Source organism: Myotis nattereri (genome assembly GCF_964212035.1).
Source record: "Myotis nattereri genome assembly, chromosome: 4".
Classification (NCBI taxonomy): Eukaryota; Metazoa; Chordata; class Mammalia; order Chiroptera; family Vespertilionidae; genus Myotis; species Myotis nattereri.
Genome location: NC_138079.1, coordinates 4,820,436 through 4,845,519, shown reverse-complemented (window position 1 = coordinate 4,845,519; position 25,084 = coordinate 4,820,436). Strand labels below are relative to the sequence as shown.

Sequence of the window (25,084 nt, the reverse complement as noted above, 5' to 3'; positions counted from 1 at the left end):
AACTAGGTCTTCCTGATCTAACAGATACATTGTATTACAGGATGGAAGATCTGTACAACTGTTCCAATTTGGTAAGGTGTCAAAATAGTAACCTAATTCTCATTAAAATGCACCAACACAGCAACATATTTCACTGTAATGTGGAATGTTCACATACACCAGCTACTAGTAGGCTTTATTTGTAACTCACGTATCGTTAGAGAAGGGTGGGCTCCCCGACACTTATTTTAAAGTTGGGGTGCTGAAAGTTTAGGAAGATATATCCTGCTCCCTGCACAATCAAAACAAACCATCTCTAAACTTCACCAAGTTTATCCACACAGCACGATCCAATCAAACCTCTAACTTGTGCACTTGCCTGCTTTCCAAAGAAAGAAGGTACTATACAACCTTGGTTTTTAAATTGCTAGTGCATAGGAATTGAGAAGTTTGAAAGCAGGGAGAAATGGGAACATTCCCCCCTCTGAGAATGGAATTAGGTGTTGGGGGCGGGTGGGGAGGGAGTAACAAAGGGCTTTTTTCTTCCTTCAACTACATCTTATTTTGCTTACAACCTCTGAGTCACTTGCCTTTTTCCTTAAAGGGATCTATTTTTGCCTATAACATTGCATAGAAAATTCAACTATTACACTAGACATAAACTTCAGTCTAAAGGAATATCTTTATTAAACGGGTTGGCTTCTAAATGAACGTGGACTCGGGCGATGAGGAATTCTCAACCAAATGAGGTATTCATATAAATGACTGAAAGAGAATTTTGGCAAAGGAAAATGTGGAAACTGGTAAGTTATTAAATTGGAAAGCCCACAGAAAACTCTGCAACACACACATCAAAAAGTATTAAGTACTCAAACTCACATCTTATGTTCATAACCTGTAATTAACTTCTTGAGATGTGGGTGTTTTTTAAAAAAATCCTGAATACAGTTATTTTCATACAAGGCCAGATTTATCAAGATAACCTGACCTGAATTACCTGCATAATTTAGAAGACTTCAAGTAGCCTCATCATTTAGATTACTTTCAGATCAAGTAGCCTAATTATATACTCAGGAAGGTGTTTCTTAGTCGAAAACTAAGAGAAAATGAAATGAGGAAAAATTTATCATCCTGCCCATATATTTAAAAAAACAAAATTAAACTACAAATGAACCAGGAAAGTCATCTAGAATGAACTTACTATATAAGAGCTCTTACAAATTAGTAAAAAATAATAACCAACACCCCAAAACAAGATGTCATAAAAGAAAACCAACACCTAACCCCGCCACCCGCCCCCCCCCCCCCAAAAATAGTATTATTTTTAAACTATCCAATAGACAAAGGTTATTTCACCATTGCAAAGGTACAAGGAAATGAATGCTCTAACTTCTGGTGAGGTATATTTACGGAGGCAATCAGAATATTTTAGTGTTCTGACCCGAGTCCTACTACTTACAGGAACCCACAAATGTACAAAATAATTTGTGTATACTGCACAAATGTTTACTGCAAGCACCTCTACAAGAAAATATATAACTGAAATACTTAATAACAATAAAAAACTGATATATGATAGAGTGGAATACTGTACAATTACTAACCATATTGTAGAACACAGACATGGGAAAATGATTGTGAAATAAAGTGGATGACAGACCACCACATGCATGACCCAATTTTATTAGTTACTAGTATGTAGTATATATACTACTGCTGAGGATATATATATATATATATATATATATCCTTTTTGCTGCAAATCATTCATAAGGAGATTAATTCCAATATTCTAGTACCTTCTAACAACTGCCTTGTATTTCTTCCTTTTACTATCAGTAATTTATACCCACTGCTTCTAAAATGTTTGTAATTTACAAAATGCTTTCAATGCAAGTAATTTTTATTGCACCTTTTTGAGATGAGAAAACAAGATGAGAGGTTGGCTCGTCCAAGGCTCATTAACTGGTGACTCAGAGACTCAAAGCTCGTAAGACGCTCTCTTCCCTCCTGGTCAACCCTACCTCACCATTGGAAACGACTCTCAAAGCGCCTAATGCTTTGTTTTACTAGTAATGACCCAATAAATTTAAATTCCAGCTTTGCTAAACCAAAAAAAAAAAGTTTTTTTAATCCAAGAGGGCAGGCCTAACCCTTAAGCACTCTAAATTTTTAGTAATACCAAATAAGCTTTGAACAGAAATTGAGTTCTAGGGATATTTTATTTAGAAAAAGATACTCCCAAAGCCACAAGATTTTAATTTTTTCTTTTAAATGCCACACTAATTAGACGTTAGTCCTGAATAATAAAAGTATTTACACATTGAATACAAAATAAATATAAAATAACTGAAAAATTAGTTATCCAGTGATTCATTTTGCATTTCCACTGTTCACCTTCTGTTTCATTTTTCTTTGTCTTTTGTAAACCCTTTTCTTTCTTGCCTTCAAATCAACTTTTGGCTCTGGTTTTATCCACTGTATTTCTATAGGTTTTTCTTCAGCTGGTGTAACAAAAACATCTGCAGTGGGATCATGTGGAAGAATAGTCTTTGGTTCTTTCTTTCTCAGTTTTTGTGCCTCTTTAACCTGCTGTTTCTCCTTATATTTTGCAGCTGTGATGGATCTTATGACACGCCGATGCTAGAAACAAACAAAAAAAACACATTAGATGTTTCTGAAATGTGAACAAGCATTTTACATATGGTAGCAAGAACATAAACTTAGGACCTATTTCCCTTAAATCCTGGGAGCAATTTAAAAAAAAAAAAAAAGTAATTTGCAAGACTGTATGCAACAAAACCCAAAGTCAGTTTCACAGTTAACAGAATAGTAATTACCTGACAAAAATACTTTGGGCCAGACTTCTGGAACATAGAAGACCACTAAACAAAAACAGCTTACCATGTTTGGTGACTGGTAGTGAGGATTTTCATATAAAGTTGGTCCTCCAAAACTTCCCTGGAAAATCTTTATGAGATTTAAGACAAAGCGAGGTCCTATTTCTACAAGAGCAGCATCTTCTTCTATGATCTTTAATAAAAAGAAAACATTTCATTTTGGTTTGGATATACTATTCCTAAAAGGTATATTGGCTATAACCTCACTACAAATAAGCCTAAAAAACTGAAAATAAAATTAAGGTAGAGGTGAAACCTGGTAGGTGCCAAACCATCAGCATTTCTTGAAATATATTAGTTATAGTAATCAGGAAAAAATATAAAGGCTTTTAAGTATTCTTTTAAATCTGAGTAATTTAAATTTGGTTCATATCCTGCTTCTCACAATGCATGCATCCTTGAAAACCACTGGTTAAATGTTTTTAAAACTGCGGTTACTGTAATAACATGTATTGAAGCACACTACAGGGGACCCTTTAAAAACTGTAATCAATTCCTAAGTTTTTATAAACCTAATCAAATGAAGTTAAAGGTATATAAAAGTATAGTACAGGGTCAAATTTATTTTTGAATGGCTACTGATTGGGCCACTTCTGAACTACAAATATGAACACTGTATATTGTTTCAGATACGGCTGCCCTCAGAGGTTAGGGAGTTGAGCTCCCTTTGCAAGGTACCCGGTATAACAACCCATGAAGAGCCCAGTCTGCTTCACATGCTGCCTGAAACCTTGAATGTTTTTCCACCTCCCCACCTCTCTGCAGATTTATTATCATCCTGCCAAATTCCTTCTTCAAGATTTTCAGAATCACCTCTCCTCCTGAATGAGTCACTGTGTGACTCACCTAATAGGTCTCATTAAATGCCTTCTATGGAGGTTGTTTTTCTAAGTTTTAACCCTACCCCACGGAGATTCTAACTCCGCTTACATTGTACTGTGTCCTTTATAGCACATAGCACAAATTTAGAACTCAATTGCTTCGTGGATCTTCAGACTATCTCCTTTAAAAAAAACTAAGTATATGGTTAATATGTAGCGGTATTATTTGTCCCAATTTATTTCAAAATATAATTAAAAATTAATTAAAGCTAACCTGAAAGTTCCGAAACCATATCCTATTATCCAAAACAGTAAAAGTAAACACGTGGTCCACAAATGGTTGGCTTTTGGGATGGTAGCGTGGTGTACTAAAGATCTAGTGGGGGAAAAAAAGAGTATGTTAGTTCCTTATTCTACGATCCAAACCGTTTTAGTTTTAGATCGCTGAGTTAAGAAAAAGTCCAAAGGAAGATACCGATGTATAAAATATTACCAAAGGTACTTTCTACTTACCTGAATTAAGAGTTCTTTTAGCAAAGCATAATGTGGTGATTCATCAAAAGCCTATAAAAATAAAGTGAGCATATTAATTGTCAATAGCAAAGTGCTTTGTTTAAAACTGTTTTATGTTCACTAAACTGACCTATACAACTAACTATACCCTCGAGAAACCACCATGCAGAGTAAAAAGTTAGACTTCTTACACTAACTGCAAAACTTACAGGGTCAAAAGACAAAAGGGGCCGAGAACCTTTCAAACAGTTTCCAGTCATCTTTAGTTCAGCGAGGGTATGAACTAGAAAAGATTATATTGACAAGAAAAATAGTTATAATTTTAGCACAATTATTCCAAAAGTTTTTCAATGTTCTCATAAAATTTTAAACTGAGTCAACTTACTATTTTGAACTAGGAATTTAGCAGATGGTCCATGAGGTGAATTTGAAAGCCTGAAAAACAGGAAGAAAGCCTTTTAGTTACAATCTAAAATGTAGCAAATGTTTACTTTGTATTTATAGTTAAAAAGATACTATAATGTGCTCATAACATGCATACATTTAATTTATTTGAAGGTTTCAACTTTTGTGAAATGAGTTCACTTCATCCCCTGGCCCTGTCTTTTTACAAAAAAAAAAAAAAAAAAAAAAAAAAGCCTGAAAGGCATCTCTGTAAGAGGTACAAAGAATAAATCCATTTAAAGAACAAGTTTCACACCAATCTTACTTAATACATTCTCTTACCACATATAGAGATCTTGTTTCTTCTTAGCTTCAAAATAGATACATTTATTGCAGTTTTTCATCTCACAAACCTAAATGGAGCAAAGTATAAAGAAATGAAGTAGATAAAATGAGATCTACAGCAACTCAATGCAATGAATACCAATATTCTTCCAAAAAACTTAAGCAAATTAATGAGCTACAAAAGTCTAAATCTAGTAATTGTATTTACTCACAAAAAGAAACCTTTCCAATCCCTCTGGGTGCTCTGCCCAAGGTAAACTCGATTCTCTGCCTGCCTCTGATGTAAACATCTCCTCTTTCCGGCCCAGCATTTTAAAGTAAACGGGCCTCACTTCTGACTGCTGGGAACCTCTTCTTCTGATCAGTCATGTACAAGCTACAAAGACTGAAAACAGATGCCCTAGGGGTGCTGCACACGATAATGAGCCTCACTACAATGAGCCTCACTACTCGTAGGAAAATACAGTCCTTACGGAACCAAACACATACTTGGTAATGGTAATTCTGATTTTTAACTCTTTCATTTTTTTAATTTTAAGATCAAGAAACTTAGGTTTTTTTCTTCTTCATTTATACTATCATTTCTGTGGTTCGGTCCTGTAAAATCACTCAGGGATTGGTGAAAAACAGAAGTGTACAAACCCTATCTTAATCTGAATTAAACCTCAACATCTTGAAGGTTTACAAAGTCACACTTGAGAAATATACAAAAGCAAACAGGAATAAAGTCCTGTACTATTGTAGTAATTCATAAACTACCTGGTACCTGATGTAGTATTCATAAACTCTAAACTTTAAACCTAACAACTTAGAAAGTTCATAGGTCCAATGCTTTTCTTTCTGGTCTTGGAATGAACCCGGCAACACTACGTTGACCATTTCCCAGTCCAGCCTGAGCTGTGGGGAACCCAGGCCCTGCTTCAGTCTCCTGTGTTCACCACTATTCTAAGGCTCTGCATGGCCTGCCGCCCCCGTAGCAGGCAGCTCCACGGTGACAAGGGGGCTGCTCTGCAGACACTGTTTCCACAGCACCTAATGCCATGACCTCGCACAGGTTCAAAAACGTGTGCTGAATGGATCAAAAACCTAACAGCTAAAGAAAAGTATCTTTAAAAAATTCTTCTAAGTTTTAACCTCATTACTACTTTGTAGTATCTTAAGAGCAAGTACGACATACATCACTCTACTTAACACATTTCGTACCGCTCAGGAGTTTTCTCGTGTTTCGCGCACCATCTGTTAAGGACCGCTCACGAATGTTCTTGTTTTCACACCCATGGGAAAAGGAGTGAATCTAGATACTTATGTAAATTTTGTTTGGTCCCTCTTCATAGAGGAAAATGTTTTACGCAGTACCATACGTTAAAAAAGTACTAGGAACTTTAATTGTTTAATTGTTTTTGTAAATAAAAATGTTATAATTATTGAAAAACAACACCTAAAGCGCAGTATGATGATTTAAATAACGTGCAGTTTGCCCCAAAACGTGCGGTCCCTGGCGTATGTCTTAGAGATTTCTATGCGGTACGCAATGTGTTAACACTGGCAAAAAGCTTTCTACAATGTGGGGTTTTAAAAATACTTTTATTTTATCTTATACATGTTGACTGATAATTCTGTATGTGTACCCAAGTATGATAAAGAGAAGGATGACCAGGAAAGAATACAGAAGCACTAAACTATAAGACGCAGACAGTGAGCACTATTAACAATGTAGAACAGTGAAGGCGAACCTGTGACACGCGTGTCAGAGGTGACACACGAACTCATTTTTTTGTTGATTTTTCTTTGTTAAATGGCATTTAAATATATAAAACAAATTTCAAAAATATAAATTTTTCAAATTCCTGACAAAATGTTAACTGGAAAAATCTTGGCACTGAAAAAGATATTTTTACTATGGCTGCAAATATCAAAAAATTTCTGTCTGTGACACGGCACCAGAGTTAATTAAGTTACGGTTTTTCAAAATGCTGACACGCCGAGCTCAAAAGGTTCACCATCACTGATGTAGAAGGTAGATTATTGAAGATTTAATAAAATCTGAGTATCTTTTATAAAGCAATGTAAAAGTCATTGAATAATTGACTTCCTAAATATAGTGTTCCCAGCACATTTTACTTTACTTTCTAAAATTACCTCATTAATCACAAATAACTTATCTTTACGATCCATTTTAGTATCTATAAAAAGAAAAAAAGAAAAAGAAAGTAAATACAAGATTTCTAAGCACCTTCAATCAAATCACACATGCTTTCTAGAAAATTATTTCTAAAGTGTTTTTGTAATCTTTAATGCAATTTTGTCAATATTCAACATGATTAGATCTGAAAACACATAGCCTCTTGAAAATCTTGATTCTTTTTAAATGTGAAAATGAGTAATGAGTCCTGGCCAGGTGGCTGGATTGGCTGGAATGTCATCCCGTGCACCAAAAGGCAATGTGTTTGACTCAGGCGCAGGGCCCATGCAGGAGGCAACCACGTGATGTTTTTCTCTCACATCAATGTTTCTTTCTCTCTCTCTCTCTCTCTCTCTCTCTCTCTCTCTCTCTCTCTCTCTCTCCTCTCTTAAAAAAGTAAAAAAATTCTCAGAACTGAACACCATGTTCTACGACTCCAGTTTACAAAACACTCGAACTAAAATTTGAAGTAATGAAAATTTCTTTTAAATATGAATCACAGTTGCTAAAGGAAACTAGTAAAACAAAGAATTTCAAATTATCACAGGAAAAAAGAAAACTGATATAAATTAAAATTTTTTTCTTATTACTGTCAGAGATCTGAAGATGTAGTAGCAGACCCGAGTTCAAGTTTAAGAAACACTAATTAGTAAAGAAAGACCTAAGTTACTATCTAGAATCAACACAGACACAGACATAGCTCCATGATGGCGCTGGCCACAGTTCCAAACTTAAAACTAGATGTTCTTCACCTGCCGGTAAGATATCTCAGTGCTAAAAAGATTAGCTGGACACCGAGGAGGAGGAGGAGTCCCACCTAAAGGTGCCTGAAATCCTGCTCCAGGTCCATTAATCTGTAGATGGGGACAGTTGTTGTTTGTAATTTAATGCAGAAAGCAACACATGGCAGTCCTGAGTCATTTAAAGGACAAACCAGGACGGCTGAGAGCATTACTACGGAGGCATTTCTTCTGGACCTTCGAGAATGTTCCAGGAATCAGGATCTTTGCTTAAGAAAGTGAAGAGAATCTAAAATAATAAAAGCGTAATATGCTCATTAGACAGATGTCCTTCCTTCGGGACAAAACAGCAGCGGGCGGGGGGCACAGTGGGCAGGGGCCGAAGCAGAGGCAGCAGACGCCCCCGGCGGTGGTGGGACGGGGCCAGGGGGGCCCAGGCCCTTGCAAAAATTTCGTGCTTCGGGCCTCTAGTGTTCAATAAAGTTTGCAAAGAATTCCTGACAAAATGTTAACTGGGAAAATCTTGGCACTGAAAAAGATATACTTTTGAGAAAAGAGTACTGGTTCTTGACCTCACAAGATTGAAAAACTAATGTGTGACTTGAACTGGAAATATATAAATATGCACTTTTATGAACATGAAATTATAAGTTTAACATAAAGGCACCTGCTTTAGAATGAGGCATCAACATTCTTAAGTCTTGCATTAAATGTCTTGTTCTGAAATTTATTCCTCTGGAAGAAAAGATGAGAATCCGTTCCTTATTTTTCCACTTGCCCTAAAGAAAAATAAAATGTTAAAAGATTTTTAAATCTCAGAGTGAGCCTACCTTATTTGTTTAAAGCTTCCAAGTAGCAAGCCAACAATCCTGACCAAAACTTTAATTCAATCTCTCAGTAGCATTCAGACCTCAACTGCCACCCAGAAATCCTCTCCTTGGCTTCCTTCCCTTGTTTTCCTTCAGTGTCTAAAATTCCTCCTCCTCGCCGAAACCGGTATGGCTCAGTGGACAGAGCGTCGGCCTGCGGACTGAAGGGTCCCAGGTTCGATTCCGGTCAAGGGCATGTACTTGGGTTGCGGGCACATCTCCAGTGGGAGGTGTGCAGGAGGCAGCTGATCAATGTTTCTCTCTCATCGATGTTTCTAACTCTCTCTCTCCCTTCCTCTCTGTAAAAAATCAGTAAAATATATATTTAAATAAAAAATAAAAACAGCCCTTCTCACCCATTACATTTCTTGTTAAAAAAAAAAAAAATCCTCCTCCTGACTCTACAGATTCTTTCTTAGCTTCTTTTACTTCTGTCTCCCCAGATTTCTCATAATCATTCCCTTAGCATGAACTGTCAACTCTACAAAAGGGTAAAGAACTCCGTCCAGTCCTACTAACCTCAAACTCAAGTCTAGAATGCTAAATCTCAGATCTGGTCAATTCCCGTGTTCTTCCTTTTTCTGATGATGTCACCACCATCTCAGTCCCCCAGGCTTTGAATCTTCCTTGCCCTTATTCTTTCATCCCAGAAGCACTACTAAATGCTGTCAATTTCCTTTCCCTCACCCACTGCACTCCTTCAGACCCTCATAGTCCTATTCCTACTGCTAATCTCCTAACTGGCTAGCCTTCCTGGCCTGGAGCCCCTCCAATAGACAAGGCTGACAGCACCAGCCTAACCTTAAAGCTCAGCTCCCATCATCCTGCCTCCTAGGTTTTTCAAGACAAAGTCCAAAATGGCATAGCTTTCCAGTGGATTCTAAAACACATTTATATTTTCACCTCATATTGTCCCAAATCAACCCTACACTTTAGCCAATCGGGCTCTCCTTTTTTTTTTTTTTTTTTTGAGAGTGCGCTTATTACAGCTGCGGAGTAAAAGAAGGAAGGGCTTAAGGTAGACGAAGCTCTGGGAGAGAGACTGGGTGGAAATGCTTTGGCTCTCAAGAAACATTACGGGGAAAATACGAGCCGAGGTGGGGCCATGTGAGCTCACAGCCAGAGTCAGAGAAGGGGCCTTGCGACAGGTTCCGGGGTTGGCCCGGATGAGCTGTTGCTGCCCACTGCGCCCCTGGTTCAAGTCCCAGGGGGTCCCTGACAGTTCAGGAGATGTGTGCCTGAGGGAAGGGGGGAGGGGGGAGGGGGGAGGGGGGAGGGGGGAGGGGGGAGGGGGGAGGGGGGAGGGGGGAGGGGGGAGGTGGGAGGTGTGCTCCTGGAGAAAGAGAACCTGGATTAGTTGTTTTAATTCTCAGCGTTTCCCGCACTTCAACACCCCTGATGGGTTTTCTCTCTCTCTCCCCTGTACAGTTCCCTCTCATCGCTGAATATCAGAGTTCTGCCCTTACTTTGAGATCCAGCTCAAAGGCTAAATAATTCCTTTACGATCTCTTACCCTATATCATCCTCGGGTAAAAGTAACCTCTATCGTGTGTCCTTCAACGGCATTTTTCAAATCAAAACTCATTGATATCAGATTTCATATCAGATCACTGCGACTATCATATTCTTTCTTGGTCCTTAAGGAAGAATGAGAGCACTAACATTTACTGAAAATATACTACGCTCTTCACAACAAAAAAAGGCGATCACATTTCCTTCCTCTGAATAGGCAGATGAGAAAAAGAGTCCGGGATGTCACTGTAATTAATGACAAGGCTAGAACGTAAACTGGTCTTTTATTCCTCGGAGCTCCCTCCCTCCGCAGTGCCGGCCCCTGCACCACAGAGGGCACCTACTCACCACTGATTAGGGACTAATCACAGGACCGCTCGAAGCTCTCATTACTCTTTAGGGTACACGCTAAGCCGGGGGGCCCGGGAACTAACCAATCAAAAGCACTTCCTGTCTGCACAGTCTGCGATCTAGCGGCTCGCTTCCTTTAGAATAAAAACCACCAACTCAAATGAATTCTTTCTTGGGTCTCTGTCTAAACTCCAACGTTTCGGGGGGGAAAGGAAGAGGTCGCGGTCCAGCGCTGCCACCCGAGGCCGGGAACCTGACTCCGCACAGCGCCCGGCCCGCTGGCTGCGGAGTAAATCCCACCTCCCACCCTCGCTTCCGCCGGTTCCCCTCGAGCCACACACCCAGCAGGTCGGCGCCGGCCGGGGCAGCGCTGGTCCGAGCATCGTCCCGACCCCGAAGGGGCGGCGGCTCCCTTCCTGACGCGGAGCCGTAAGGGGGCACCGGGTCTATGTTTCCCTCGCATCGCTGTTCCTCTCTCTCCCTAAGAACCAACAAACATCCTCGGGTGAGGATTTAAAAAATACCTAAGTCCCGGTCCCAAGGACAGTCCTCTTCAAAGCACCACATGGGCTTCCGGACCCCAGCCGCTGGCGACGGCAGAACATGGGAAGACTAGTGACTGTTCAGGGATACGGCCAACATCTCGAAACAACTGTAAGGGGGGCGGGGGGCCTAGGAAACAGAACCGGAACCGAGTGCTCCCGAAGTCGTCGATTTCCCGCGGCCCCGTAAGAGCTCGGAAACCTGCACGGTCGCTCAGCCGGACGCCTCCCGGGGGCAGCCCCGTGCACGAGGGTCAGATGGGAACGCGGTGGCCGGTGCGGCCGGGAGAGCGGACACCCAGCTCCCGCAACACAGAGCCACTCGGCCGCGGCTGGGTCGGTGACCCCGGGGAAGATGCCGGCCGCCGGGGAAACCAGGGGGCAGCCCTCTACCTTGCAAACGGGGCCTGGGATGCGATTCCTGTCTTCTTCCTCCGCCTCCTCTGCCTTGTCGCGCGGCTTCGCTGGAGGCCTGGCATCTTTTCCGTTCTTTCTCGGCCTCTTCGCCGGGACCGCCAGGCCTCCACGCCGCTTCCTCTTGGTGGCCGCCATCTTGCCGCACCGCCCCCGCTCTGGGCCTTCCTTCCGGCAGTGCCGCTCGCGCCCCTTTCCCGTCTCTATGGTCCCGCGCGCTCGGCGCTGGGTCCTCCGCCAGCCTTTGGCGCCCTCTTCCGGTCGCCTCTCTAGGCCGCGCCCAGCTCTATGGTGACGGTGGCCGAGACGGCCCGGCGGTCTGAAAGCTGTGGCGGGAGCGGGTCCACTTCCTCCCCGTTTCCCCGGGAGCTGCACCTCGCCTACCCGGTGACCTGGGAAAGGCTCCCAGGCGTCCGGACCCCACTGCTAAGGTACGGTTTCCGCGCCTGGGACCCGGGGATCCCGGGGCCAGTGAGCAGATGCCCCGGCCCCCTCCATCCCCCCGCGGCGGGCTGGGGAGTCGAGTTGCCTGGGACTCAAGGGGGGTCCTCTGAGAAATCGGGGCCCGTCCCCGGGCAGCTCACACCGACTCGGTGGGGATCCTTGGCCCCGGTTCGACGTGGCGAACCTGGCCGTAAGAGCTGTTACCTTACCGGTTACCTATTTTCCCGGTTCACAACCTTTCGTGTATTACTGTCCTCTTACCAGAGACCAGGGAGCCGTCCGGCACTTCCCGCCAGTCACAGAGGCGGTGGGGTGGCAGGGATGGGGGGCAGCGCCCCTACCCCCCGGCGCAGCGGCGGCCGCGGGGGGTCGCGCCGGCGTTGACGGGTCTTGCGGGCCCCCCAGGTGCTGCGGGCCCCCGGGAGCCGGTGCGGGAGCCGGTGCGGCGCCGGACGATGCCCCTCGTCAGCCAGCGGGTCCCCGACGACGGCGGCTGCAGCCTGGTGGCCAGCCTGGACAACGTGAGGAACCTGTCCACGGTCCTGAAGGCCATTCATTTCCGGGATCACGCCACCTGTTTCGCCACCAAAAACGGCATCAAGGTGACGGTGGAAAATGCCAAGTGCGTGCAGGCGAATGCGTTCATCCAGGTAGGTCCGGGGACAGCTCCGAGCCGGTGCCGCGGGTACGCCGCGCCCAGATCAGTGAACCCCACGGCTCTGGCGGACGTCATCGAGCTGGAAAACAGCAGGGCGTTTGTTGGGCGTTTTTGTTTTTTTCTCTCCGTTACAAATTCTTTCCCCCGTGTTTTACAGAGATAATGGTTAAAGCTAATAATGTCCACGATTGATTAAGAGTCCACGCACTCTTGTGAGTGTTTTCTGTATTGAACTCGTCTAACCCTGGCAATGTCCTGCGAGGTGGGCTGCTATTCCCGTGTTCCGTGTGTGGACACTGGGGCGCAGCTTAAGTGCGCGGCCGACAGTCCCGGAGCTTGCAGGCGGCTGAGCTGGGAGGGGAACCCAGAACACTTGTCTGCAGAGTGTGTGCTCTGTACCACTCGTTCCCTTATTAAACACTAGTTTCCCTTTCATTGGTTATCATGTAACGTATTTGTTCTTACAAAGTTGCATCTGTATGGTTCAGATTTCAGATTTAATTGAGCGTGTTTTTGAACACCTCAGTGCATAGCATGACTTCAGGGATAAATGAGACATGGTTCTTGTTCTCAAAAGAAATTGAAAACTGTTACCCATGCATGATCAGATTGTTTGGCAGCTTTCCAGGTGACCTTAGCCGTATTGATGGCTCCAAAAAGGAGACTGGAGAATCCTGTGGGGGACAGTTTAGATCCAAGAAACTGGATGAAATGTTGCATGGACCTAAATCCCTGTTATACCGTTAACTATTGACTAGTGTTATTCTTTTATTTTTATTTTTATTTTATTTTATTTTTAAATAAATCCACTTTTCTTTTTTTAATATATTTTATTGATTTTTTACAGAGAGGAAGGGAGAGGGATAGAGAGTTAGAAACATCGATCAGCTGCCTCCTGCACACTCCCTACTGGTATGTTCCTGCAACCAAGGTACATGCCCTTGACTGGAATCGAACCTGGGACCCTTGAGTCCGCAGGCTGATGCTCTATCCACTGAGCCAAACCGGTTAGGGCTATTCTTTTTTAAAAAATATATTTTTATTGATTTCAGAGAAGAAGGGAGAGGGAAAGAGAGATAGAAACATCAATGATGAGAGAGAATCATTGATTGGCTGCCTCCTGCACGCCCCCTGCTGGGGATCCAGCCCGCAACCCAGGCATGTGCGGTTAACTAGAATCGATCCCAGGACCCTTCAGTTTGCAGGCTGATGCTCTATCCACTGAAACAAACCAGCTAGGGCTTGACTAATGTTATTCTAATGGATGATAGTTGAAAAAGCTTAAGATGTGTTGATTGATAATCAGAAATTATTTTCATGGGGTTAGCATAATATTTTTTTAAAAACATTAAAGTGAAATCTAGAACCTTATGTGAGGTCTCATTCTTAAGTATACTTATTTTTTCATGTTTATTTTTTTTTCATAGGCTGGAATATTTCAAGAGTTTAAAGTTCAGGAAGAGCCTGTTACTTTCCGAATTAATTTAACTGTCCTTTTAGACTGCTTATCTATTTTTGGATCAAGTCCTATGCCAGGTGAACCATTTAATTATCATTATAATAATTAACTATTTTTCTGGACATAGAATGGCCAGGAAACGTTATTAGAATATAAGTACATTGGGGCCTTGACTTACGAGTTTAATTCTTTCGGAGACCGAGCTTGTTAAGGAGCTCATTAACTCAAATTACTCTATCAACTCAATGCAAAAAATCTGCGGAGAGACAGCTAGTATCTCAAAAAGCTCGTTAGTCGGGACACTCGTAAGTCAAGGCCCCACTGTACTTGTAGGGAGCGGCTATAGGGTCAAGCCTGGGACTGACCTGTTGCAGGGCCACAAACAAGACCGTTTGGAGGGCAGAGCCCTCCTAGCATAATTAAGCTTAACCTTCTAGTCCTCTTTAGTTCCTTCCTAGGTAGCTGATGGGCTGTGGGAGGTGTAGCAAGTGCTGCCAAAACAAGTGAAACTCACAAAAACATTGTAAACTGTGTTGACCACTTCCCTTGTTTTGCTTTGTGTGCTCTGACTATAAAATAAAGCTTCGGCTTGCAGACGGTGTCTCTCTGTGTCCTCATCCAGGCTCAGGAGATCCAGTAGCCCCAGCTGTATTCTCTTTGTCTTGAATCCTTTACCATCCCTCCTCAGGCTCACTGAACCTGGCCGTGCTGGATGTGGTTCAAGTACTATCAGCATTTCTTTAGAAAATGAATTGTCAATTCATTTTTCAATGGTGAAGTCATGGATTCTGACTTTTTATAGTATTAATAGAAAGTGTGCTTATGGTTCTTTTCATATTTGCAAAAGTATTTACATTCATCTTTTTTCAACTTACAAAGCTTTTAAATTTGAACTAGTGCTTGTTTCAGCAGCACATTAAATTTGAACTAACCAAAAGAAGACTTGAACTTGTCTTAATTGTCTTTAACATTTGTGAAATGTTTTATTTGCTTCTCTTCCCTAACTTACAGTTAGTGGTAGAGTTACAGTTAGTGGTAGAGAAAAATAGAAACCAATTCTCCTGACTCTCAGTGTACTGCATTCAAAATGTTTTCCCTTTTCTCCCATTAACTCCTGTTTATAAATTGTCTATTTTCCTAAATGCTTTTCTTTAAAATATTTATGTTTTATTTGTTTAGGGATTGTTTTATGAATAGGGAATTTGGTTGCTATGGATATACTAGTAAAACTACAGGGAATTCCCAGAAGAATGATTTTATTTCATAAGAAAGGAATTGAGATTAACTCGAGAAAATTCAGTTATGATTCTCTAGAAAATATACTTTAATTTTATACTGATACTTCCATTGTTAATTATACATTTTCTTTTTTTAATCCTCACCCGAGGATATTTTTCCATTGAATTTTAGAGAGAGGGAAAGACAGAAATATCGATGTGAGAGAAACACATGGATTGGTTGCCCCCTGCACGAGCCCTGACCAGGGCCGGGACAGCGGAGGAGCCTGTAACCTAGGTACATGTCCTTGGCCGGAATTGAACCCAGGACCCTTTGGTCCGCAGGCCAAGGCCCAAACTGGCTAGGGCATTCGTTACATTTTTTTAATGCAGCTGGTTTTTCATAAAAGCATCTGCCTTCCCCCCTTCCTCATTGTGGCCCTCAGTCTTTCAGGAAGCTAGAGGAGCTAGAGTGTCCTGTCATACCCCTCTCTGTCTAATGGTTTGCAGTGTTAAAACCCTAACCACCATGAACCATCCTCTCTTTTTCTCCCAATTTGATCTTAAAATTTTGGAAAATGTAAGAATGTCTCCCAAAAGAAAAGATTGGAAGGATCCTTAAAGTCAAGCACGTCAAACTGGTGGCCTGCGAGCTGAGAGTTTGACATGCTTGCTTATAGTGAATACACTGGCATTTAGTACAGATAATATCAACGCAATCCACTGTTGTACAAATTAGACCTTCAAGAAACAGCATGGTCTATTCTGCAACAACTCTGTGACTTGCAGTATCAGACCATGTACTCTCCGTCCTGAAATTGTGTGTACATGTAATCAAGAAGGTATTTCAGAGGTGTTCTGCCAAGCTGTAAAAGGATTTCAGAGTTACATTACACTTTGTTCCCAATTTTCTTGCAATTATGTTTGGAACTTGCTGATGACAGCATGTACATCAGGAAAGATGTGATCCTTTCTTATAGAGACACACATTTATGCTGGAAATTGGGCAGGATAAAGTGTTCTTGAGGAGCCTTATGTGTCATTTGACAAAAACCTGAACCCAGAGGATTACAGCTAAGTCCAAAGTGTGATGCGTTTCCATTGCAGGGAATTTAACCGCACTTCAAATGCGTTACCAAGGTTATGGTTGCCCCTTGATGCTATTTCTGGAAGAAGGAGGAGTGGTGACCGTCTGTAAAATCAATACCCAGGAGCCTGAGGAAACTCTGGATTTTGATTTCTGCAGCACCAATGTGATTAACAAAATTATTCTGCAGTCAGAGGGGCTCCGTGAAGCATTTTCCGAATTGGACATGACGAGTGAGGTCCTGCAGATCACCATGTCTCCTGACAAGCCTTATTTCAGGTACTTAAAGGCAGTGCACTTCCAGCCCATGTCCTTTCCTCCTCCTTCCTATTTACACATTTGCTAAGGATGTAGGCCTTACATAGAGTGTTATCCAGGGTCCTAGAGTTTTCAGCACTTGAGCGAGCTTTTACTCCTCTCCCATACTTTTATTGATCAGGGCACTTAAGATCGGGAAAATTAACTCACGAGTTAATCTTCATGGCTGCATAGTTAGGCAATGTTGGTTTCTAGATGAGTAGCTTGGTCTCCTACTTTAAAAACTAGTGGTCTTTTCATTGTTGTACTACTTAAACTGGTGTAGAAATAATGTCAGAATATTAATGAGTAAAGGGTTTTAAATATCTACTTTAGAAGAACTGAAGGCCCCTCTCGTGGCATTAGGTAGTTAAATATTTGGCTCAAGGTCTATTAAAATATTAACCAAAATGCAAATCAGTGGAACCCTACTTAAACAGTGATATGAATTAAAATTCCAGGCACTTACTAGTAAACAGCGTATTTCAGAGGGACCCCACCTATATGATCTCGCTCAGCATGGGTAGCTGGAAGGTTCCTGGTTGTCTTTCATCTCCGCTGTGGGAAATGATTCCGTGGTGGAGACCCGAATGCACTTCTTAAGGCAGTGCCTTCTGTACTTGGATCCTGGTGTGGCTTACTGTTGGACCAATGAATAAATGACTTCCTCCTTTTCTACTGTAGGTTATCTACTTTTGGGAATGCAGGAAGCTCCCACCTTGACTATCCCAAAGATTCTGATTTGATGGAATCCTTTAATTGTAACGAAACCCAAGTTAACAGGTCAGTTCTGGTGATGAAGAGGTGGTAAAATACCAAATTTCTTTTAAATAAATTTTTAAAAAGTTTTAAAACTTTCGATCTGTTGAAAAAAAGTGTAGTATTTTTAAAAAATGATCAGTAAGTTCTGGGTTTACTTGGGGATTTGGGGTTATAGTGGATGAAATTACTTTTAATGAAGAGAAAACATTAGTAAATTGACTAGGTATTGGATTTTATTGTATTTGCTACTTGGAAGTTGTTGGCTAACTTTTGTTCTTTTCTTGGAGTTCTGAGCACAGTTGGGTGTGCGTCCAAATAACAGGTGTTTATTTATTCTCCTACAGATACAAGATTTCTCTACTGAAGCCCTCTACGAAGGCATTGGTCCTGTCATGCAAGGTGTCTATTCGGACAGATAACCGAGGCTTCCTCTCGTTACAGTATATGATTAGGAATGAAGATGGACAGATATGTTTTGTGGAGTATTACTGCTGCCCGGATGAAGAAGTTCCTGATTCAGAATCTTAAGTACGACTGTGCACTGTGACATTTTATGTCGACATTCACAATAGGTCATTCTCATTCTTATGATTTCATACTGCATTTCCCAAATGGAAGAGGCATGGAGGAGACTGGAGCAAGATCCCTGTGCCTAAGCCACTGTGGGAGTAGATGTTTCTTGTAGTCACAGATGACCCAGTACTGGACTCTCCTGTGGTCCTGTTTTTTGAACTCATAGGAATTATTATGAGCCATGATGAATAAGTTATATATTCTATTTAAGTAGGACATTTCAAAAGGCTGAAAATTTAAAGTTTGATGGAGCCATATGTGAAATGTTCTTTTATTTATTTATTAGAAAAAGCAAAGGCATATGAGTATTGCTTATTAGTTTGAATTCTGGAGAATATATCTTAAAGCAGTGGTTCTTAAAGGGCTACGCCCAGACCAGCACCATCAGCATCACCTAGAAACTTGTCAAAAACTCTGCGAGTTGCCCAGCAAAGCAAGCCCCTAACTCCGGAAATTCTGATGTATGCCAAAGTTTGAGAGCCACTATGTGAAAGGATACTTTAAAAAAAAAGCATTTGATTACATTGAAGTGATTGCTTTTCTTTGTGATTTCTCCACAAAATTTCTGAAACTTAGGCATCACCAAACAAGTCTGAATATATGACTTATTTTTAAAGTATTCATTTTGAAGACATGAACAAGATATAAAACAGTCTTCAGAGTTAGAGGTTTTCTTGTTCTCCAAACTACCCAGTATAGTGAGTCCTGCAGTGAGTACTTTATAATTCCTTCTATTTCCCTGTAAGCGTTTCTCAACCAAACCAAGGTGGACCAAGCCATTGCGTGATTTTGTATTTCTTGAGTAATTCACAATGAAATAATTTTGTGGGATGTAGATATTTAATAAAGTATAATACTGAAATTATCCGACCTGTTTTCTAGTAGGAAAAAACACGTATCTAAAGTGAAGTTTCTGTACCAGGCGACAACAGCTTCGTGTGTGTCCGTGGGAAGGCCTTTTGGGTGGGATGGTTCTAGAATCATGGGGAAAAACTCATCCCACTGCAGGATTCATCTAGCCTCCCTGGTCCTGACCTACTAAGGCTGTCGTTATGACCATCCTCCCCCCAAATAAAAGTGGCCCCTCCTATTGATGGTTGAGAACCACTAAATAATATTCACCACAACTGGAGGGTATATTTGGAATGCCATCCTTTAAAATGGGCCACACAGCATCCGGGAGATTGGTTTGGAGGGAATTGGAGCCAAGCACTTCAGAGAAAGGCCCCCTGGACAGCTGTGAGCACTGTTCCCAGACATATTCGCAGTCTGTATTGAGCCCAGGGTGAGTATGCACCAGCTAACACGTCCCCCAGGCAATCTCAGCATGCCTGGCAGGTAGGCACAAAAGAAGTTGGAGTTTTGTAAAGAATAGTATGTGTTCAAGAAGGAAGTGAATAAATCTAAATGTCCAAATATTTTTTGTTTAGATAAACACCAAGAACAGAACAAATTAAAACATAATTCACGTGCCTGGATTGCGGGCTTGATATCCAGTAGCGGGTGTGCAGGAGGCAGCCAATCAATGACACTCTCATCATTGGTGTTTCTATCTTTCTCCCTCTCCCTTCCTCTCTGAAATAAACAAACAAACATAATTATGAAACTGTTTCATCAATCAACATGTCAAGGACTACAGTTTCCCTTTAAATTGAAAACAGTGCGGTTATTTTTGATTTTTGTTCACTGGTATGTCACTAGAAAGGTGCCCAGCATATAACAGGCATTCAGTAAATATTAGATGATGAAAGAACTTCTACTTTCAGATTATTGTTTAGCATCTTATTAGTCACTACTTAATTCCCATTATTTAGCTCTGAATTTATTTTGGTCTAGTGTTTTTTTAAAAGTTGAACCTATGAAGAATTTAAAATATAAACTGGTTTAATAAGAGATTGGCATTTTTGCACATTTAAGACTTATTTTAGCTACATCTATCTTTAGCTATTTAGAATTTAGAAGCTAATGAATTTGATTCTTTTTTAAATCGCTAACATTGAGGTACTACTGATGTAATAAAGACTCCCCTATATGTGTGTTCTCTGTGACCTAGGAATTGGCTAGTTTAACTTCGTTCTAGCTCCTATGAAAGAGCACTAGGGGGAGCACTTCCTCAGTCAAATTCACATCAGACAGAGAAGAACATAATCTTACTTTTAAGACCTTTAGTTTTGCCTTTTTGAAGTTTATTTCATTTCCGTTTCAGTAAAATTGTGCTTATCATGAATGGGTCAGTACTGTTTTTCCATTTTTAATATGCTTATTCCCTATTTGATAATGTACTTACACCCAGAATCCTATATAATAAAAGGTTAATATGCAAATTGCCCCCTCAACCGGGAGTTCAACCTCATGTTCAACCAAGGGGCAGGGCCTTCAGCCCACGGCCCCTCCCCCTGGCCAGAGGGCTGGTCAGACCCCCCAACCCGTGCACAAATTTGTGCACCGGGCCTCTAGTAGATAAAATGATTCAAAATAATAAAAATCATTTGTTAAATTCTACTTTTTATAATAAAAATAAGTAACAATCATTTTATAAGAAGCCCTGGGATTTCTGTGGTGTCATCAAGTAGTCCTAGTGGGAGTTAGTCACAGTGACTGCCCAGCACATCTTCCCTGCGCTCCTTCCCTGTCCCACCTCCACACTGCCTGTGCCTACCCCTTCCCTGCCCTGCCCCACATTTCCTGTGCCTGCTCCCTGCCCAAAACAAAACGTTTGGGGTCCTGAGAAATTGGGAAATGGCATAGTCTTCTCCTTTTCCCAGTTATGTATTGGATGGGGTTTTATACCCGTGTCAGCTTACATGCTCCCCGCAGCAGTTGGCAGCTCTGCCATGGACTTCCTGCTCCAGGACTGGACAGCTGTGCTCTGACCAGAAACGCCACAGGCAGCTGCTCCAGGTGATCCTGGTGCCATGGATCCGTCACCGCCAGAGGCTTGGATAGTTAACAGAGCAAATGTTTGAAGTAGGTTTTCCTTTTGAAATTAGTAGTTTGTTGATCAATCTAGTAGATATTAGGAGTGACTCTCATTGGTAAAACTACAAGTATTCAGGGTATGTGAACTTAGTAAATTATTTCAGAGTAGTTCCCCATCCTTGCAGGAAAAGGAAATAAGGATGTAGTGAAGCCTGTAGCCCAAGCATGACAAACTCAAAGGCTAACATGGGCCAAATAAATGAGGCATGTGGCCCATGGGCCTCGAGTTTGACATGCTTGCTAGCCTGTACCTCAGGCCTCGTACCTGATGCTTGCCCCTAAAAGGTCTTGCTTCTTATCATGTTGTCCAAGGATTTCTGGTTGCTTCTTGTTGACGGTGTAGGACAGTGTCCTCCCTGGAATATTATCAAGTTCATCTTAAGTGGGCCTTTCCTAGACTGTGGTGAGTGAATGGAAACAGAGAAGGGCTTCACAAAGCACAGGACAGGTTGCTAATAAATGTCTATTAAAACCAGTGTGTGGAACAGTCTATTCTGGGCTTGGTTTTTGTTTTGTTTCTAATTTGGCACCGAGATTATAGGAAAATAGCTAACACTCATGACCTTAAAAATGTCAGTGCCATTAGCTGATTGAGAAGAATGTAAGAGTTCTGTGTAACAACATTGACTCAGCCAGTTAGAAACATCAGAGATTAGATTGGATTATCCAGGTTGCTCATTCCACTGAGTGGATGGAAAGTAACTTGGTTCCCATCTAATTTTCCCAGTGAGAATGCAAGTCTGCATTAGGTTGTAGTGTACTGAGCATTCTCATGTGGTTTCTTAAAAGTGGGGGACTCCATGCCCTAGCCAGTTTGGCTCAATGGATAGAGCATCGGCCTGCGGACTCAAGCGTCCCAGGTTCGATTCCAGTAAAGGGCATGTACCTTGGTTGCGGGCACATCCCCAGTGGGGAGTTTGCAGGAGGCAGCTGATCGATGTTTCTCTTTCATCGATGTTTCTAACTCTCTATCCCTCTCCCTTCCTCTCTGTAAAAAATTAATAAAATATATTTTTAAAAAATTTAGTGCCACCCAAAATGGAATCTGAATGGCCACTTTCTCTGGTACTTTGTTTTTCATCACAGTTATTGTTGAAACTTCATTTTCAACTGGATCTGTGAAAATGGAAACCACTCAGAATGTTCTGGGTAAGAAGAGCAGCCCTACCTCCAGGCAGGGATGCAATTAGTGTGACGTACTGGGCTCTGCCAGAAGGGCCATGGAATAAGCGCCCTTCAGCCGGGCTGCAACCGAGACCTGGGTCCTGGGGCCAAGCCTAGAGCATTCTGGGAAGTAGCGAAGGGAGAGCCATTGGTGAATTAGCGCGTTGTGCTTCCGCCACAGCAGAACACTGCTCAGCGCTATGCCCTGGGTGCTGACTGACTATTAGGTTTTACAGGCTGAACAAATGACTGAAATAAATTTCTTAAATGAAATACCAAAATGTGGTTAGATAAACACTGAGTGAATGAAATTGACATTTGGATCCCCAAAGACACAGGGACTTCCAGCTCTATTAAGTCAGGCCAGGTAACAGAGAAAGGCTGGAACGGGAGAAATACAAGTTTTTATAGTGTCACCGCAAAGGAATCTGATTTCTCCTTTGTCCCTGAACACACACAAAAAACGTAAAGGTCATAATTCGAGATTGCCAATTTTTCTTCTTCTAGATCAGCGTTTCTCAACCTGTGGGTCGCGACCCCTTTGGGGGTCAAACGACCCTTTCACAGGGGTCGCCTAAGACCATCGGAAAAACACATATATAATCACATATTGTTTTTGTGATTAATCACTATGCTTTAATTATGTTCAATTTGTAACAGTGAAAATACATCCTGCATATCAGATATTTACATTACGATTCATAACAGTAGCAAAATTACAGTTATGAAGTAGCAACAAAAATAATTTTATGGTTGGGGGTCACCACAACATGAGGAACTGTATTAAAGTGTCACAGCATTAGGAAGGTTGAGAACCACTGTTCTAGATACACACTTACTTGTTCAGGGGCTAAGAGTGTGTTTTTTTAAACAATCTCCATGAGCATTTCTTTCCTAAAACAGTGTATTTAATTCAGTTTTATGGGGTCAGTACAGTGGGATGGGAAGAGTATTCATCTGTGTGATCCAGGGAGTCGGCTTTGTAATCACCAGGCTGACCTTGAAGAAGCTGATCTCTCCCGTCCCTAGCTTCTTCATGGTTAAGAATCGAAAGCCCTGTATGACTGACATTGGATGACTTTAGTAAATCAGATCGGGGCAGGTGTTTAAGATTAAACAAAGCTGTTTTGCTGACCTCAAAATACTTTCAAATAGTATATTCAAATATTCACCAATAAACTACTTAGTTATTGTAGAATGTCTGAGAGAGAGAGAGAGAGGGAGAGAGAGAGAGAGAGGGAGAGAACTGAAAGGAATGGAATTAGAGTTAGAAAAAGGGAAATGGAAGGAAATGGAGTCCCAGTGAAAAGAAACTAACCCAAAGAAAGCGTGTGTCTAAAAACATACTGCTGTCCCGCAAATCACAGATCCGGTCCCTGGTTTCCAACAGCTCTGGGTCATTTCACCCGTAACGCTGCGGCGGCGGCTGCAGAGACCTCCTTTCCCTGGCGTCCTGAGCTCTGCTTTGATCCGCCTCTGCGCTCCGTGTTGACAGATACACGTTGTGGCCAAGGGTTTCTGGTACCGGCGAGGTTGGCTTTATCGGCGGCTGCCTTGTACAGAGGTTTCCTCTTTCTGCCACGAGAAGACGGTTAGTGCACGTTCTTTATAAGGTTCTGGCCTCCTCTTCCTCCTTCCCGCACCCAGTCGCTGCCTTGCAGAGCCTGAGGGCTGGATTCAGTCTGAGGCGGCTATTTCCCCAGGAGACCATACCTCTAAAATGCCAGCTCTTCTAAAAGGCCTCGGGAAGTGGTACTAGAGCAAGCATGTCAAACTCAAAGGCTAACACGGCCCAAATAAACGAGGCACGTGGCCCGAGGGCCTCAAGTCTGACCTGCTGTGCTAGTCTGGTTTTCTCCCTAAAGACCAGGGAGCTCTTTCCTTGACTTAGATGGCAAGCCAAGGGTATCTGAGCGGCCGCGTTACTTTGAATCACAGCTGCAGAACAAACATTTGATGTAGGGCCTTTTATCTAGTTCCTGATTTTCAGGTGATTTCTTCTCCGGAGCACAGAGATTCACAGCCGGGGCCTCAGAGGTGCTGAAAAGAGGATCCGTCTTCCCCGTCTCCAGTCATAAGGAGCTCTGGGCTCTGGGCTCCTGACACTGGAGGGCTGGCCTGGAGCCGCAGTAATCTGGTCCAGAAATACGGTTTCCATTAAGTGTTCCTCGGTCACCTCCTGTGGAGAGCTCAGGCTGCACAGTGCGGTCTTCATAGCCCTATTTGGGGAAACAGTCTGTCCCACAGAAATATGAGATACCAGGTTTTATGAACAACTTGAGGTTTTTTCATATGTAAAACCCACTAAGACTCGGATTCATTCTCTACTAAGATACAGAACCCTACCTGCCACTTTAACTTCCGTCTCAGTAAACCAAAAGGTCATGTGAATCCGTTTTGGAGAATGGGCACCAATGAAATCAATTGCCAGGGGCTCTCATCAAATCAGATGCAGGCCAAGGTCTGAGCGTGGCCCCTGGCGGGGACAGCAACTGGAGACGAGCCTTGGGCCTCTCCCACCACAAGATGGCAGGATGCCCTCGCCTAAAGCCCGCTGGTCCCTGGGAGGACACTAATTTCCACAGCGAATGTGTTATCTTCTGTGGATTCAAGTAACTGTGCCAGACGTCGTGTCCATGGGGCTCACTTCTGAGATGTCTCCCGTCAGTGTGGTGGTAGCTGTTCGTTTCCTAGCCTCTGTCTCCTTTGCTTCATACACCAGGGGTGTGACCAGAAGGTGGTAAAGTCAAACCCTGTGTCTCAGTAAAAATGAAAATAGCTGTTATCTGTTATGTGTTACATGACCACTATAGGGCCAGGCACTGTGCTAACTACATACATTATATCCTTCTCACAGCAACACGAAGAGGTAGTACTACTCTCAGCCCCAGC

At 42.3% G+C, this 25,084-nt stretch overlaps 2 protein-coding genes across 3 annotated transcripts; one reads left to right on the top strand and one right to left on the bottom strand.

The window, feature by feature from the left end:
- Nucleotides 1-1,810: 1,810 nt before the first annotated feature.
- Nucleotides 1,811-11,714, bottom strand: BRIX1 (biogenesis of ribosomes BRX1). 2 transcript variants are annotated; one of them, XM_081090513.1, is made up of 10 exons: nt 11,532-11,714; nt 8,532-8,643; nt 7,082-7,125; nt 4,940-5,010; nt 4,599-4,648; nt 4,423-4,496; nt 4,214-4,264; nt 3,975-4,076; nt 2,884-3,012; nt 1,811-2,622 (listed from the first exon to the last, which is right to left on the bottom strand). In XM_081090513.1, the coding sequence occupies exons 1-10, from the start codon at nt 11,688-11,690 to the stop codon at nt 2,353-2,355; spliced, it is 1,062 nt and encodes a 353-aa protein (XP_080946639.1). In that variant the 5' UTR covers nt 11,691-11,714; the 3' UTR covers nt 1,811-2,352. The 2 variants fall into 2 exon arrangements, with proteins under 2 accessions (XP_080946639.1, XP_080946640.1); XM_081090514.1 differs by having other exon boundaries at nt 1,838-2,622; nt 8,532-8,599; nt 11,532-11,695.
- Nucleotides 11,715-11,857: 143 nt separating this feature from the next.
- Nucleotides 11,858-18,913, top strand: RAD1 (RAD1 checkpoint DNA exonuclease). The gene is made up of 6 exons (XM_081088578.1): nt 11,858-11,983; nt 12,402-12,646; nt 14,082-14,190; nt 16,438-16,696; nt 17,399-17,497; nt 17,821-18,913. Exons 2-6 carry the CDS (start codon nt 12,452-12,454, stop codon nt 18,002-18,004), a joined length of 846 nt encoding a protein of 281 aa, XP_080944704.1. The 5' UTR covers nt 11,858-11,983; nt 12,402-12,451; the 3' UTR covers nt 18,005-18,913.
- The last annotated feature ends 6,171 nt before the right edge of the window (nt 18,914-25,084 follow it).